The 17,193-nt window shown below is 39.3% G+C and overlaps 2 protein-coding genes across 4 annotated transcripts; one reads left to right on the plus strand and one right to left on the minus strand.

The window, feature by feature from the left end:
• Nucleotides 1-474: 474 nt before the first annotated feature.
• LOC136759419 (uncharacterized) lies at nt 475-7,231 on the minus strand. Its single transcript, XM_066714410.1, has 8 exons — nt 7,147-7,231; nt 5,992-6,755; nt 5,584-5,818; nt 5,094-5,359; nt 4,627-4,765; nt 3,986-4,203; nt 3,502-3,616; nt 475-3,005 (listed from the first exon to the last, which is right to left on the minus strand). Exons 2-8 carry the CDS (start codon nt 6,682-6,684, stop codon nt 2,803-2,805), a joined length of 1,869 nt encoding a protein of 622 aa, XP_066570507.1. The 5' UTR covers nt 6,685-6,755; nt 7,147-7,231; the 3' UTR covers nt 475-2,802.
• Nucleotides 7,232-8,169: 938 nt separating this feature from the next.
• On the plus strand, nt 8,170-16,868 carry LOC136759420 (lysosomal membrane ascorbate-dependent ferrireductase CYB561A3). 3 transcript variants are annotated; one of them, XM_066714412.1, is made up of 6 exons: nt 8,170-8,254; nt 14,141-14,337; nt 14,634-14,842; nt 14,960-15,114; nt 15,655-15,823; nt 16,149-16,868. In XM_066714412.1, exons 2-6 carry the CDS (start codon nt 14,151-14,153, stop codon nt 16,170-16,172), a joined length of 744 nt encoding a protein of 247 aa, XP_066570509.1. In that variant the 5' UTR covers nt 8,170-8,254; nt 14,141-14,150; the 3' UTR covers nt 16,173-16,868. The 3 variants fall into 3 exon arrangements, with proteins under 3 accessions (XP_066570509.1, XP_066570508.1, XP_066570510.1); XM_066714411.1 differs by lacking the exon at nt 8,170-8,254 and adding an exon at nt 10,770-11,071; XM_066714413.1 differs by lacking the exon at nt 8,170-8,254 and adding an exon at nt 10,783-10,852.
• The last annotated feature ends 325 nt before the right edge of the window (nt 16,869-17,193 follow it).

Here is a 17,193-nt window from a genome sequence, read left to right on the forward strand (position 1 = left end):
TAAAATAGCTGTAATTAAATATAATATAAACCTCATTGTACACTTTGCTGAATCCAACTTTTTGTTACATTGAATCAGGTATAAAATAAATCTGGAGGGCAGTATACATTTACAATTAGTCACTTTTAAACGTGATCTGCTACTGTGGAGATGCAGAAATACATGTAAATGTGACTAAAATGTCTAATTATTGTTTTTTAGACCCTTTCCTCATTAAAAAACTAAAAAACAGTGTGTTGAGCAAGGATGCAAAGCAGAATCTCCCCTGAACCAGCTGCAGTATACATAGTAGCAGCACCAGTGAGGTTCAGACGGGTTGGAAGTGGTGATTATTATTATTAAAACTGAAATAGTACAACAAGACCAAATAAATGCTTTTGAAATAAATTTAAGTGGAACCATGTCAAAAGCTTCAGTTGCAATGACATTGACTTAATTGTTCTTATAGTTAATACAGTATGCACACAATTTTGAAGGACTTTTTTTTAATAATCAGAAACGGAGACAAGTTTATGCCAAAAGATCGACTGGCAAAAGATGAATATATAAGAATGGGTCCCACTCCACCAGTGTGAGATGCTGACCCTTACACTTCATTTGGAACCAAGCAAAGATGTTTTAACAGTAACTGGTTTCAGAAATACCAGTGCCGAGAATACAGCAACACTATTGAATATGTGTGTAGAGCAGTACATTACAGTACACTTACAATGACTTAGGATACTGTATAGATGTAGTTTAAAGCATTAAATACCAACAATTTGTAACAATCAAAATTAGTTTTCCGACCGTGCCCCCCCAACACATTTAGCTGCATGACCCCTCTGGACGTTATACAATAAAAAATGACTGATTGATTGATGATTGAAAAGACCTGAGAGAGCTGAATAGTATGACAATACATGGCAAGTTCAGAAAAATACAACCCAACTAAACAATGGGGCAAGTCTAACTCAAAAGGCATTGGATTATACAAGAGGTGTTGTGCTGTGAACAGGTTAGATTCCTTTGGAGGGCATTATAACCACCTAAAAGTAAAACTAACATGGAAATCTACACAACAAGAATCTTTTCATCTGAACCACAGCCAGTTGCTGCTGGAGCTGGACCAGTGGAAACTTATTGACCATGTTATGCTTTCTTGCCATTGCTAGGGCCCAACATCGTAGTACTTGGTCATGACGCCAAGTAAACTGTCCTTGTAAAGAGCCACTTTACATCCGGTCAATGAACACAGAGGACACAACACATCCTCTGAGATCCAGAGGTTTAGGTTCTGTGGTGATGGGAGCATGTCATACAATGATCTGATGAGGAAATTAATTCAGCTCTGCTCCCTTGACCAGAGGTCCTACCAGCCAATATTACGTGGTTCCACACTGTCCCATCCTGTAGTTCTACAACAAATGTTTTTATTGTGGATTTGCTTCTTCACTCTTTATGGCATTTAGGCTAAACCTCTCCACTCTACAGTACTAAACTGTAATGTTTGTGCCTTTATGTGCCTTTTCTCCTAACAGTCTATTTACTTGACTCCATTGTGTTCAGATGAGAAAAAGCAGAACTAAAGTGTATACTAGAATTCCTAAATAAAACTATTAGACCTGTTATTAATTGTCAATGTACATAACAGGTTACAGACACTGTTTCAACATCACTGTGTGTGGAAGCCCTTGGAGGATGAATAATGCTATGAAAGCACCTGAAACACAGGACTTCCCTGATTGTCCGGGTTCCTGCATAAAAGTACCCTTTGTTCTGGTGTGAAGGAGAGAGATTAAGAAGAACTATAACCGAACTGTAACTGAACTGTAACTGAAAAGACTTGGTAATTGACCTTGATTTATGGACTTTTGGATTTGCGATTTGGACTTGTTGGCTGTTCGTCTTTTGTATGTTTTGCTTAGCTGTTCATATTTAGAGAGGGATCTGTTTTCACAGTGTTGTTAGAATCACCAAGGAGCTAGGGTTTTATTTTAGTTTTGTTTTCTTTCACTCAAGCTCTATAAATAAATCTTCACCATTGCACCATCACCCCGCTCCCTGTTTCCTTTAACCTTCTACAAAAAACTGTATAATTGTACTATTTGATTAACAGTAGGCTATAATTTTCTTACAAAATCCAATATAAAAAATAAGTTTATAGTTATCTTTCGAGTTAGAAGCACTGTCCAAGGGGGAGGGGTTTTCAGTGTGCATTGCTGAAACTTATCGAAGACATTCGTCTATCAAAGCTGCCATTGGCCCTTGTGCCCGTCACTCAAATGGGACCCTTCCACTTCCTGTTTGTTTAAATGGTAATTTCTGCACAAAGACTTCCTCTTTTTGCCCTTCGCCTTGGTTCGTCAAGACAGATGAGAGCCTCTGTGTTTGTGAATAAAAAACAGAAATTGCGTTTTTCAGCTGGCTGGTAGTACAAATAGTACCTTCCACCCTCCATGCATACACATCCACCATCTATGCATACGCAACCTATTGTTTTATATATAAAAAATATACAAAATCGTACTTTGCAGTTTGGAATGTCGTGGAATGCAAAACTGACATAACTTCAGCTTATTCTGAACCCTTGTTCTATTATTATTTTTATTTATTTATTTATTTATTTATTTATGGCAGATGCCCTGATCCAGGGCAACTTGCAGGTACCATTGTATTGTGCTACTGCATTGCAGTACAAGATGATTTTTGCACTGTGTGTTTAAGAAGTTCTGTTTGTTGTCCAGTATAATGGTGCAGATGTCGGTCGATTGCCCATTCCAAAGGTGGTCAGTGATTGGCAGGCGTTGCCCACCAGAACTCTTACCAGCCCTTGCACTTGTGCCTGGTGATCCCACTCTTGGTGCTTTCCTTGCCGCAACTTGGACAGGTAGCTCGTCCTGCTGCGGTGTGCATCAGTGTGAAGTGCAGACTAAGGCCACGCTGGGAATCAAAGGATCGGCTACAGGTACCACAGGTGAATGAAGAGCTTGGAGTCCAGGGTTTGGGCTGAAAAACCTGAGGAGCTGGAGGAAGAGTCAGACCAGAGCTGTTAGGGGGCACAGAAATGATGTCAGTGAATATACTTTGATGTTTTCGGGAAAGATGCAAGCAGCTCACAAAATGTTATGATACATTTTCTTTGACCTCAGTGCTAGAATGTTAAGTTTCTACAGTTTAGCAATAGCGAATGGCTTTTGCGGTGAATGACTTTTTCGTTTTTTCTGTTACAATCTGCTTTGTCTGCATGAGTTGCTTTTACTGTGATGGTCTAAAATAAGAGTTAGGAAGACAAACTAGAGGCCTACCCCCTGAGTGTGCCCTGACTCTCCAATGGCCTTTGTAATAAAACTGCCGATTCTTGACACTCGACTCCAGTCGTGAAAAAAAATATTTTTGCAGTTTTTATCCAGGATAATTGTCTTGAGAATGGTCTTTATCCTTGACTGATTTTTAAACTTTTGTAAGCTGTCTTTATCCACTATAAAGATGAATATGTATACTTCTACCATCTGCTCTCACCTCTCACTTCAGTTCTGGGCTTTAACCATTCAGATGGTTGGTATGTTGGAGGATCAGCCACCCTTTTGTCTCTGAACAACTGGTTTATGTCTGGAAACGCTGTCCGCGGTCCAGCCTGTGTAAAAACCCCAAAACATAATTTCAAATGTATTTTTTAATGTCCATTTGTCTTTATGGTTATAAAAAACCAAGGTATCAACATGTGATTTTATGTACAATATTTAACCACAAATCCTAGGACAACAGACAAAATAAAACAGTTTCATACATTGTAGACCTTAGGGCTTTGGCCACACAAATACAGTGCAGTTTCCACAATGGTGTGAGAAAGTGGTCTCTGTGGTCTATGGGATCGAAGTCACATGTTTTTAACATTCTCCTTGAACCACTGCGCTACAGTCCCAGCTCTGCGAAGGTCACTGGCATGTGTAGCTGTAGTAGAATCACTCACTTTATAGTCAAATTGACATTTTTTTAGACTCACCAGCAGCCGAGATGACCACCCTGTACAATATGGGAGGTGTCGGGTGATCCCACTTTTAGTGCTTTCCTTGCCGCACTTCGGGCAGGTCGCTCTTCCTTCTGCCGTGTGAATCAGGGTATGGTGCAGACTCAGCCCTCTCTGGGAGTCGAAGGAGCGGCTGCAGCCTGGCTCAGGACAGACGAACTGACGACTGGCAGTCCACAAACTTCTGAAGGTGTCTGTGAGGAAAAGATGAAAAGCAATCCTCAGAAGTTGTGTATCACTTGGGCTGGTATTTATCTGGTTGGCTGTACATGTTGTTCTGTACATTCGTTATTAGTAAATCTGACCATGTCCATTGTGTTTCAGTTGATATTGTGCATATTAGCTAATTGTAGACCTCAATGACCGTTTTGGGAAGGCTACCCAAATCAATGCTCTGAGGAAGTGTAAAGGGGAGCTATTGAAGTATTATAAATGCAACTGCACAACATATTTTACAAGGACTGTTTACAAGAGAGGGTCAACTGATTTACAGATATTCTAGTTTTTATGCCTTATATGTCCCAGACCCTAATGCAGTCTCTAGAGAAACCCTGCACTTCATCAACAGCTAAAGCAGCTGGTAGCTGTGACTATACATTGCATATTTGTCAACTCACCCCGGAGTGGCATATTATCTGAGCTTGAATGGAACATTGTATCCAAAAGTATCTGCTGAAATGTACCAGTTGAAGACTCTGCTTTTGCTGATCTTGTTGAAGCATCAGTTATGTCTGGGATGAGTCCTTCTGGCTCAGCCTACAAAATAAGTGATTTATTACAGGGTTGTATTGCAGATGAAAAGAAGTGAAATATAAAGGCCTCCATATATTCTACATCTAATGATTCCTTTGGAGCTTCTGTCTTTATTTGGGGCTATATGCAGATTTTCTCATTGGTTAATATACATCTACTTTTTAAAAACATTTGAGATAAAATTAAATAGAAAGCATTTTATGTACAGCAGTGTGGAGTAGAGAGTTAAATATGTGGCATTGAAATGTATGTATGTAAGGTTGTCACTTCAACAGCCAATAGAAATAGTATGATATTTAAATAGTAGATATATAAATAATATGCAATTTACAGCCGCCATGTCCTTTAGAAGCTCTTCCATACGTTTTTGAGCCTTCTGCACCTCTCTTGGCAGTCCCTCGATTGTGACAGTCTGTGCATTGTGTGTAAGCCTGAGATTCAGGTCTTTCTGGATTGAAGCAAGCTGCTTAAGGCTCAGCAGGGCAATCTGGGGGTCACACACACACTTTTGGACTTTGGCACTATGGAAGCCATGGCTGATAGCAGTGAGAGCTTTCTCCACATCTGATGGCCGTCCAGTCACTTGGATCTCACCGGCTGCAACACATAGTGGGAGGATAAATGCACTGAGCTCCTGGAGCCTATTTTAACACCATGTGAACAATGGTACACAGATTGAAAGATCTAAACAGATGTTTGTCATTCAGTATGACTTGAAAAAGACAATTAAAATTATATTGGAAAGTCAGAGAAAGACAGAGAGAGAGACCGAGAGATAGAGACAGGCAGACATTAGTAAGTCAGAAGACTTAGACTAGTACCATTTTTGATAGTCAGAGTAATGTGACATCTGTAGGTTTTGCAATACTCTTCTAAGGCACGTTTTGTTTTCTGATCTCCAAAGTACTCTTTGGTCCAAGGCTCTTCCAGAATTATTGACTTTTTAACCAGGGACTTCAGACAAGTTTTAATCAGCTCCTGAGCTCTCTGTATGTCCTCTCGTGTGCCAACCAATATCACTTCCAACTTTGACGGCCCAACAACCTGCACGATCACCTGGAAAAGGAAGGCAATCTTTACCACATATTTCTCAGGACGGTTGTCGGTGTCTCAGCAAGGGCTCTTAAAACATTACTGGAAAAAACAAATGCAACAAATTATTTTTAATACTAACATGTCTTTTATACTCAAAATGGTTATTCAAAGTGGGAAGTCAGTCCCCGCCTCACCCTAGCTCCAGATGAGGTGTCCCAGTCCAGGACATGCAGAAGGCCAGTTCCTGCTTCCACTAAATGTGTCTGCCTGAACTCCAAGGTCCTCTTGGCGCGAGTTTTCTTATGTAAATAGTCTCGGATCATGCTATTGGTGATTTGCACCTCATCTTCAAATCCCACCAGCACCACCATGAAGTTGCTGTCATCCTGGTTTCCCGAGATGTAGGTTTGCACCTTCTTCCTGTCTGCATTGAATTCTTTTTTGACCTTTTGCAAAAGGTCCTTCCACTCCCTGCCTTTGGTGGCTGCCTGATTGGACCCATTGATGCGGATGGCCTTTTCCTTGACAATGTGCTTCAGGACCTCCACTGCTCTTGTGGGTACCTCCAGAGGGTTCCCGGTTAACACCAAGTGACCATCCCGACATTCCAAGGTAGTCGATATTCCCCTGGGGTCAAAGACCTCTGCCGAAAAAGCTTCCAGATCCAAACCCTTCAGGAAAGAGCGCTGGTATGCTGAAAGCTGTTCTTCGACAGTTACGCTAAAGCCCTGCTTGGAGGTGTGCCGCGGGAAAGATCCTGATGGTGCCTCAGGATGCTCCAAGAGAGAAATGCCATCTTTCTCCTGATTAATTTGGCTCAGCTCTCCTCCAAAAGCCTTCAGTAGCTCCTTAATGCTTCCGCTGGTCTCTTTGGCAGGATAGAGCATGTTTAGGCTAGAGGACTGCAAGGATTGTTTTGGATTATGCAACTGCCTGTAGTTTTCTTCTATTGCCAGACCTTGCAGCAAGAAACGTGTAGAGAATTATTAAAAACATAGAACAGGGATTTCACAAAGGTATTCAAATAATAATAATAATAATAATAATAATAATAATAATAATAATAATAATAATAATTCAAGCAGTATGTTTCTTGCCTAGCCTTTGGATTTGAAAAGGCACAATTCAATTTAATTGTTTGTAATTGCTCCTGGCATATAACTTATGTGAAGAATGCTTTTTTTTTTACTTTTCTTCTTCCACCACTGAAAATCCGTTCAATGCACACACTCGCATACAAATCTATATACACATACAGATGTATAACACAGTATTTGGTTGTCAAAAATCGAAACAGTATACAAATGTAATCCCGGGTATTTACATGTCTATTGAAAAGTTTATCTTACCGTGTGGTGAATTATGTGATGAATCAAAACGTCCTTATTGAAACGACTGTGAAGTGGACAATGGATAGGAAGGCATCTCTCTCCCCGCAGCGGAAATATATTTAACCTCAAAACGACAACAGCAGATCGTTTCAGTTTCGTTTCCAGTATTTCGAGGCAGTAATAGGACGTCAAGAATGGGGAGGTAGAACATCCTATTACCAACACAAAGCCTAAAAGATGTAGCAATAAAGTTACAAGTATACAAACAGCATTACATGTATCCAACTAAAGAAAAAATAAAGAGAAAGTCAATTAAGGAAAGTAACCTTTTAAGTTAAAAGGCCCTTTCCGAGCTTTTGATGTTCTGAACAGGGTTTCACTGTATACAATATATCACTTTTATTATATTAAACAGTAATTTTTAGACAAGCAATAACATATTTTCATATAAACTACTGATCGCTATTGAAGTGCATTATATGTTTAATTTGTACTAATACTACAATTTGCATAATAATAATAATAATAATAATAATAATAATAATGGAAATACGTTATTATTATTATTATTATTATTATTATTATTATTATTATTATTATTATTATTATTATGAGGGCTATTATTATTATTATTATTATTATTATTATTATTATTATTATTACTACTATTCTAGTCATCTTTACTCTTAATAATAATAATAATTAGTAGTAGTAGTAAATGCATAATGTTGTTCGAAATATCTACAGGGTAAACGACGGTATACATCTATTGCTCGTTAACTGGGCTTTGAACAGAAAAATGACTTTTTAATGTATTGAACTGTAATGTGCTTTTTGCACTGCAGGGGGGTGTGGTGTAGTACATTCATTTGTGTTCACACTCTTCACTTGTGTCATTGTATTTAATATTACAAAACCAACACATACTAATTTCATGGCGCTTTCATTTATGTAAGTAAGCAGATTTAACCCCAGCTAACAACATTAATTGTAAAACATGACTATAAAAGTTGCATTACAGAACACACAGCGCCTAAAGGCACCTAAGCCGGACTTCATTTCCCGGCTGGCTTTGCACCCAAGACCGCGTTGCGAGGAGCATCACAGATCAGCTGGTGAGACGCGGGTAATGCAGTTTTAATCAGTTTTATCATTCTTTACCATACATTATTGTTTTTTGTTTTGTTTTTGTTTTTTAAGGAATCATTATCACACGGTTTGTATTATGAACTTCGGGTTGTTTGACAGTGGATGCATGAAATATTAAGAAAGTGTGAGTAGACATGTTTCATAACAAACGACAACAAAATAAAGAAATGTCGTTTTAAACTTATGAAACAACTCATTGCAACTCAATGACCTCTGTGACAGCGGGCGTCACATCGTAGACAACTGCCCACCGAGTCAGTGCAGCCTGTTTCTCTTTGACTTTTAATAGGCTACTATTTACAAAAAATACACGTGGCGTTTTATTGTAGGGCGAATTTGTTGCTGCTTATTTGTTTGTAGTAGTTTTATCGTGTCTCTATGTGACTCTGCGGTGAAACTTGATTTTTGTCACCCCTCTTTAGTCCTCGAAGTCTAGAACTTCAAACCTTAAAACAGTCCGTGTAGCACAGATGGCCGCAGTGCAGATCTGCGCAGCTCCACCAATGGGATCGGTGGGATTGTGGAGATCTGCGCAGAACTGCGGACATCTGCGCTGCATGGACGCGACCTCTATTTTATATCTGACTGGACGCAATGGATCAAGAAAAGTTTTCTTCGATTGTTCAGTTATATAACTCAGTCTCAAAAATCATGACTGCAGGATTTCCATGGCCTTATCCCTTTAAATCTAAGATTAGCTTAACATGTGGCCTGAACTAGTTCTAGTGTAGTTATTTCTCGGGTCAGCAACAACAAGGGCATGGTTGCTTCATTGCAACTCTGTGTCAGAGCAGTTATGACTAATTGAGCATTATCATGTATCTTCTGACAAGTCCTAGCAACTACTTGTGACTTTAATCTGATCTTCATCTTACCTACAGCTCTGGAAACAATTAAGAGACCACTCCAAGTTTAGAAATCAATGGTAAATGGTCTCTTAATTTTTTCCAGAGCTGTATATGTTGCAATGGGTAATAAACACATCTAACATGTGTTACAAACTGGGGGACGCATATAACTATTGTATTACTCTTTCAAGACTACAGTATAGCTATCCTTTCGACCAGTTGAACAAGCATGGTCAAGAAGATCCCTTGGGAATTCCTGGGAAGCATGTGAAACTTGCACAATAAAATAAATAAGATCAAAAGGGGAAATGCAAAGTTGCTTAAGCTACTCCCGACAGTCTATTTATTTTATGGCATTGTGTTCAGATGAGATAAAGCAGAAGTAAAATGTGTGCAAGCAAGTGGGAGTGAGCATTAATAACACTGTGATAGCTCTCGCCACTATAAGGTGAGCTGACCATCACATTTCAGTGGGATCTGAGAAAGTAGATAGACGCAGCTGGTATTAAATGCTATACAGGTGAGGGCCGTGCTCTACTGTCCACACAAGTGCAGGTGGTTCCTCAGCAGCTAGACGTTCATCAGACCGCAGTAAAAGTGGGTTAAGCCGCTCTGGTTATTTATGGCTGAGGTTTTGCATTGGGAAGGCTCTCGGTGAGTCACAATACAGTCTTTGTGATCCACGGCAGCCACATGACTTGGCACAATCCAGCCGGGCCCATTTTTTTATGAATCTGTTGGTTTTGATGCTCTTCTTCGACAATTAAATAAACAACATGATCCCATAATCGAACTTGAGCTTAAACATCCAAATTTATATGCAGTATGTGATGTCAGGTTTGATTTAGCCCAGACATGTGCATTCTTGCTCAGTAGATGTAATTTTAAACTCATGATAGAATTATGATATTGTGATAGAATGTACACCCAGTAAATGAAGCCTTTTGTGTGTGCGCTTACATGACATTTACTAATTAAGTTAGGGATAATTTATTTCAACTCTAAGTCTTGTACAATCATGGGTAAACATTGAAAGGCTTTATAAATGGTATAATGAAAATGCAGCAAAATTGAGCTTTTATAGCTGAAACTAAACAATACAGGTTTGCAAGGTCAGGCTATAATAGGTCTTAATCCTTCTATTCTTCTTTTTATTCTTTCCAGTTGCTTTGCCATTTAAGAATCTGTAATTATATGTGACTTTGTGGAAATAGTCATATCAAGTAAACAGGATACAGGATTTGCCTTGGGGAAGGTCGTGACAGTGATACAGGTTTTATAAGCGGGCGGAAAAAAATAAAATCTAAATCACTCAAGTTATCAAACACTTGTGTAACAGAGAAGCATAGCTGGCACACAAGTCCCTCGAGTCAATTACTTGAGATTGATAGTGCACTCGAGATCATGAATTTGTATACTTTTTATGCTCCTCGAATGCTGCTTAAGCCCCCCCCCCAGTTACATAGGACACAGCTGTGTGAGAGAATGAGGAAGCAGTCTCAAATTTCAGTTCCAGTCACCTGCCTCTCTCTGCGCTGGTGGGTTGTTATGGTGTGACAAATAGTCACTCACTCTCTCTAGCCCTAAAATAGAGGGGAAACTTCAGAGAGGTGGGTGGGGGTGGGGGGTGGGGGGGGGGGCGAAGTGAGGAAAGGTGGAGGGGAGGCAGTGACTGAAGAGAGAGAGAGATGTCAGGCGAGCTGAAAAAAGTAAAGTGAAAGAGAGAAGTAAGTGAACACAAAAGAGGAAGGCTGCACCAGAGGGGTGGATGAATGGAAACAAGAAGCAAGACTCAAAAGGAGTGTAGTTAAGAGACGGAGAGAAAGAGTGAAATAGGGTCGAGTCTGATAAGAGATACAACTATATGTATTGGAAGGTCTTGGGAAGAGAGAACAGAAGAGGCACACAGAGGCAGAGTCCCTGCAGTGTGGACATAAAGAAACGGAGTGAGTGAACTGCAGGATTTTAAAAGTGTACTAAAAGTGGTAGTCTGTGAGCAGTACATTTGCTTGTTGAGGGACTTTCCCTTGCCTACTGTCTTTTGTTTTTATATTCGATTTGGCTCTGTACAATATTTATTCTTTTAGGGTTTCTTTTAAGGATTATGTGACAAAATATTCTGTTGTCATTTTACAGCAATCATGATATTACTGTTTGTTTTCAATTCTGGGCTTAAATTCTGCTATTCTAATTGTCAGAAATCAGGATACTGTTTCTCAATGGCAAGAACAAATAGCTACTTTTCACTAGTACATAATACTACAGTAGTTGATGTTACTCTTAATTGTAGTTGAATAACTAGAGCATAATATATCACTGTGTCCGGTTATAACGCTGCTGTAATATAACTGATCTGAACACAAATAATAATTATGATTTATTATTAACTGGGCAATCTCTGAAGCTTTTCCTATAAGAACACTCTATCCAGGGAAAGCTGTGTAACTGCTCAGTCTGGGTGCTGATTATTATAGCTGCTGCAGATCCTTTGCAGTGAAACGAAAAGTATTCACTTCAACGTGCCACACAGAAAACCAGAGTCAAATGTCTCTGTTGTGAATCATCAACTCCACCAGGTCACTCAGTTTTGCTGCCCTTAGATCTGACACTTTCTCCAGCCAGTTCTGAGACGATGATGATATTACTAGCATTGCGCCTGGTTTGATGATAGCAGCTTACAGAAGCGATCCTTGCAGTGATAAAATCTTGCTTCGTAAGCATTCTGTGTTTGTACTCGTGTTCGTTTTAAGCAGTCAGGTCCTCTGACGTACTTGCAATGCCGTCCAGTGCACAATTTTAAAAATCTTCACAGCACTAAATGTTCATTGATTAGTTGTTTTTCCTCATTGTACTAGATTCTTTAGCCATTGCTTGTTCCTGATTCAGAGAGATGCCTAAAGGTTAGTCCACATAATTAATGTATATCAGAATGAATGCACCACAGTGAAGCACCTCCGTGAAGTAGATTACTTATTCCTTAGGCCTATTCCTTATTTTTCAAAAATAAGTAATGGTTCCTTATTCCTTATTTTTATTAAAATATGTAATGATTTCTCAAAATAAGTAATTTTTAAATATTACATTTTTTCACTGTTTCTTGATAAATTAATAATGGATAAGGTAAGTGTACCTATTAAGCCCACCAAAATCTAAGTTGAGACATTTTAAAGACATAATTCACTGGTTTCTGGAAGAGAAGTGATGAGAAAATGAAAGATGAATCCCTCATGTGAAGCTATTTTACGTCACTTTTATATTTTCAAAATAATTAAATAAAGATATATTATTAAAAATGTGAAAAGTTCTGACTGAGCATAATGGGTACGTGATTTACCATTTAAGCCCATGTATGCTCCAAATAAGCCCACTACATGAGTTTTGTCAATTCATCTATTTTAATACAGAGTAACAGTTACAAAAAGGGGCAGGGGTCTATGACAATGCAGAAAGCACAAAAACGTTGAAAACCAGGCAAACTGAAAAAGTAACCAACAAGGAAATTTAAAAATAAGTAACCGTTACTTAGGCTATATTTCGAAAACCGGGAAACGGAAATAAGGAATAAATAACCATTACATATTTTTACAAATCAGAATTAAGGAATGAGCCCATTCCTTTTTTTGGAAACTGGTTCAAAAATTTTGTTGAAAATCTGAAAACAAGAATACGAAATAAGTATCCATTATTTATGAAATAAGGAATAAGGAATGAGTAACCATTACTTATTTTTCAAGAACCCCAAATCAGATATAAAAAATAAGTAGGCCTAAAAATTACTTATTTGGCAGAAAAATTGACAATAATAACAAGAAATAAGTATCCATTATTAATTTATTGAGAAACAGTGGAAAATAAATATTTAATCATTACTTATTTTTAAGGAACCATTACTTATTTTTTGAAAAATAAGGAATAAGGAAAACTGAATCAACTTCACAGAGGTTTGTGAAGCTGGCTGTGCTGCACTTTCCAAAGGAAGATCTCTGATGCTCTCTGTTGGAAGTAAATGGAATTGAGTCTTGAGTAATCTGCAGTAGCTTTGTACTGCAAGCAGGTTTTTTAAAATATTTGCATTTTATTTTTCTCGTGCCAAGTCAGCAAAAGCTCTTAATCCAGTGTTTACCATACCACGTAGATGTTCATTAATGTTGAAACTAGTCTTTTGCTGACCACTCTTATACAAGTCCAGTGATTAGCTGATTCATATTCCCTTTCCAGCAATTGAATGTGTGACATCAGTCGTCCTGTTTGTGTGTGAGTGTGTAGAAGATCTCCACATGAATGGCTTTGGGAAAGACGACATTGAACTCTATAAATCTCAAGTCAGATTTACTTCCTTTCTTTCAAGGGAATTTATTATTTACCGGTCTGCTTCTGTGCATTGTGTCCTCCGATTGCCCCTCAATGGCATGGCCCAGTAGTGACATCTTAAAGGGATACTTAAGTATTTGGGCATTTTAGCCTGATGTCTTACCCACTCAAAGCCATACAAATCCATGGAATCTTTTTGTGCGCCCAGTTTGAAGGAATTTAAATGTATCATTTTGTTAGCTGAGCACAATTGCTGGAAGCAAATTGTCCCAAAATGCTGACTCTCAAAAGTGGCTAATAGACCTTTTAAATACTCAAACTTGGCCATTTGTCATTTGTACTATAGTAAATCGTTCAATACACTTGTTAATTTACTGGTAATCGTAAGACATTCATTTCCTCATACATCCTTATTTACGGACTACTTTCGGATCTGACTGCGCTCAGAAAACGTATACTTGTGCCGACCTCATCACAGCTGATGAAATGCATAGTTCGGCGCGAGAGTTCTGAAAGAAAAATGTTTAAATATATTCATCAAAATACTTTTGATTTTGTATATACTTATGGAGAATACTTAATGTACAAATGTGTTATCCACCCAGCTAAGTTTCCCTTTAAGACCATGACCCAAGTCTCACATGGCTGCCTGTGCGAAACCCCCTAACGTAAACACCCTGTCTCTATCTTTTTCTCCCACCCAGGTGCTCCAGTATGAGACCACTACTCCTCTTCTATGTGTTGTACCTGGTGTGTGTGTGCCTGGGGGTGCTGTGCGTGGCATTCGTCTCCTACTGGAACCACCATTGGCGCGGGGGGTTTGCTTGGGATGGCTCCGGGCTGCAGTTTAACTGGCATCCCGTGCTGATGGTGACTGGCCTGGTTGTGTTGTATGGGAATGGTGAGTCAAGGGTGGAGAGTATTATTACTGACTGTGTGGCAGGGATAAAGTTGACTTCATTGCTATGTTATGCCACTGTGAAATGCATGGATACAATTATTGTTTATTGATTGATTTTGAGGAATTTAATTAAAACATTATAAGATGTTATAATGTCCCATTCCAGCTGTCCTTTGCATGCATAAATACAATGTACACATGAGCATTAAGCAAGAGCAAGCAAGGATGCCACCTCCTGGTTAAAGACATGTATATTGTACTTCATTAAGACACTCATCTCTCTCTTTGTGCTGTAGCGGCTGTGCTGTACCGAATCCCCCTGACCTGGGGGCAGAATAAGCTGCCCTGGAAGTTGCTGCACGCTGTGCTGATGTTCATGGCCCTAATCATGTCCATAGTAGGCCTCTGCGCTGTCTTTGACTTCCACAACAAGGGTGGTACCCCCAATGTCTACTCGCTGCACAGCTGGCTGGGGATCTCCACAGTGGTGCTCTTCACTGCGCAGGTAACTGAGGTGCCCCTCTCTTCTACAGCAGACTGGTATAACTGTAGCACCATCCCAGCTCCGCAGTGCAAGAGAGGCGTTCTTTCAGTAGCAGACTCTTTTCGTCTCTTCCCACAGTGGGCTCTGGGCCTAGGTGTGTTCCTGCTGCCCTACTCTCCAGTAGAGCTGCGCAAATTGGTCAAGCCGGTGCACGTGTGGATGGGCAGTGCCATCTTCATCCTGAGCATTGTGTCCTGCATCTCCGGTATCAACGAGAAGCTCTTCTTCTCTCTGTAAGCCACCTCGTCGCTCTGCGGTGTCAGGATGTGTTGTGTCGTTTTTTGGGTGCAGTTCTAGTTGTGCATGGGGTTCCATTTCAGTGTGACATCTGTATCTATTGCTGATCGGTACTGTGCATTTATGTGACTAATTATAATAATTATACAGTTTAATTGCATGTGAGAGTACATCTGTGGTTGAGTGTGAATGTACGCTGTAATTATATAGTGTGTGTTGTAGTTCTCGGTGTCAACAAGGCATTCGGATCTTCTGTCTATCTTATATCTCCCATTCGTTATTTGGGGAGGATTGTATAGTCAAGTACGGCAGATATCTTGAGTATGTGTTAGTGTAAGGACAATGCTTGTCTTTGAATTGTATAGGAGTTGCAGATTTTGAGCGGTCCATTTTGTTCAGCAGAAAATCCAAGCACAATGATCTAAAATCTAATGATCCTTACAGGAGACGTGTTTTCTTGTAAGTGCTTGCTTTTATATGCAAATTTGAAGCATTTTCGGTGAATCTGTGTGTGTTTCTTCGCTGCGTCTCTACAGGAAAGGGGGCAGCAATGTGACGAAGCCATACTCGGCCCTGCCCCCAGAGGCAGTCTTTGCCAACTCATTGGGCGTCTTGATCGTTGCCTTTGGACTGGTCGTCTTGAAGATCCTGTCCAATCAGACGTGGGAGAGGCCGGAGGCGGGCCAAGTGGACGGGAGCTCTCGAGTGAGTATGGAGACTCGTTCAGAAAAGGGAGACGTACCTGCTTCCTTTCCCACTTCCTGTGTAGTGCACAACGACTTGCTAGACTATTACACCATTTTCTTGCAGTGACAGGACACTCCATTTTACACAGTGTTTTTTCACTTTATATTCAATATGTGTGTCAATATGTAAACTAGGCCTCTAGTGAAAAATCCTAGAATACATTTTTCTATGTAAATACATGGGTTAACAAATTGTAGTAATACTCTGATTTCCATCTGATGACTTAGCTAGAGAGTTTTCCAGTATTTCTTGTTTTGTGACCACATGTTTTTCTGATTCACAGCCGCTGCTACATGACGAGAACTGATATTTGCAGAGAATTAAGTTTCCTTTGAAGGCCAACACCAGGATGTGGGAGTGAGTGTAGCTGGCCTAGGGCAACAATGAGGAGTTGGCACAGTCCCCACACAGGTGCTGCTTCTAGATCAGTGATGCTAAATGGAAAAACCCTGCTTTCACAAAAATTATAATTATAATTTATATTTATAGGAGCTGATGGGCAAATATTTCATCAATATACAGAATGGAGAAATGTGTTCGTCATTATCGGTATTAAAGAATCAGAACATACATTCCCCTTTCAAATTGCATTCCGCCTGTAAGTGTGTGTGTGTGTGTGTGTGTGTAATATTTTATATCATTATATATATATATTTGCGTGTGTGTTTCAATGGCTAAAACTGCATTGGCTGACAGCTGTGAGCTACTGCTGGTGAGGTTGATGTGATTAAGCAAACAAAGACTGCAGGAATGTTAAATGAATTTCTGAATGTTAAATAAAAGTATTTTCATTAAAGGTTTGAACTGTCCTGCTGTTCAAACATGCTCAGAAATCGATTTCAACATTTGTTTGTTGTGTGGTGTACCACATTATATTAAAATCACATTTAGGGTACAATTGGAAATTATGTATCTGCCTAGTTGTTAGCATTTAATTTCAAAATTTTATATGATGATCTGCGATTAATAAAACATTTACCCTGGATTGCCATTGAATAGTCAACTGATGCACTGGGCCCTTTTGTGTGTTTAAGTTCTGTAATTTCTCATCCATCCTTAATGATTTTCAGCAACCTATCTATTCTTTTGTTATTCTGTTCCTGATTTTTGGTTTTGAGATTCTGTTTTATAGCCATGCCACAAAGTTTTATATCCTACTTTCACATGATGTACCCTTTGTATAATAGGCAATGTGATTCCCATCCTGTTGAACAGCATCCAAAGGTAGCAGGAGTTAGCAGTCTACCAAAGTGGTTATCTTTTGTTTTTCCCTAAACATGAGAAATGTTGACTCGAAAGCTTTCTTGTATATATCAAAGTGGCAGCAT

Source organism: Amia ocellicauda, chromosome 9 (genome assembly GCF_036373705.1).
Source record: "Amia ocellicauda isolate fAmiCal2 chromosome 9, fAmiCal2.hap1, whole genome shotgun sequence".
NCBI lineage: Eukaryota > Metazoa > Chordata > Actinopteri > Amiiformes > Amiidae > Amia > Amia ocellicauda.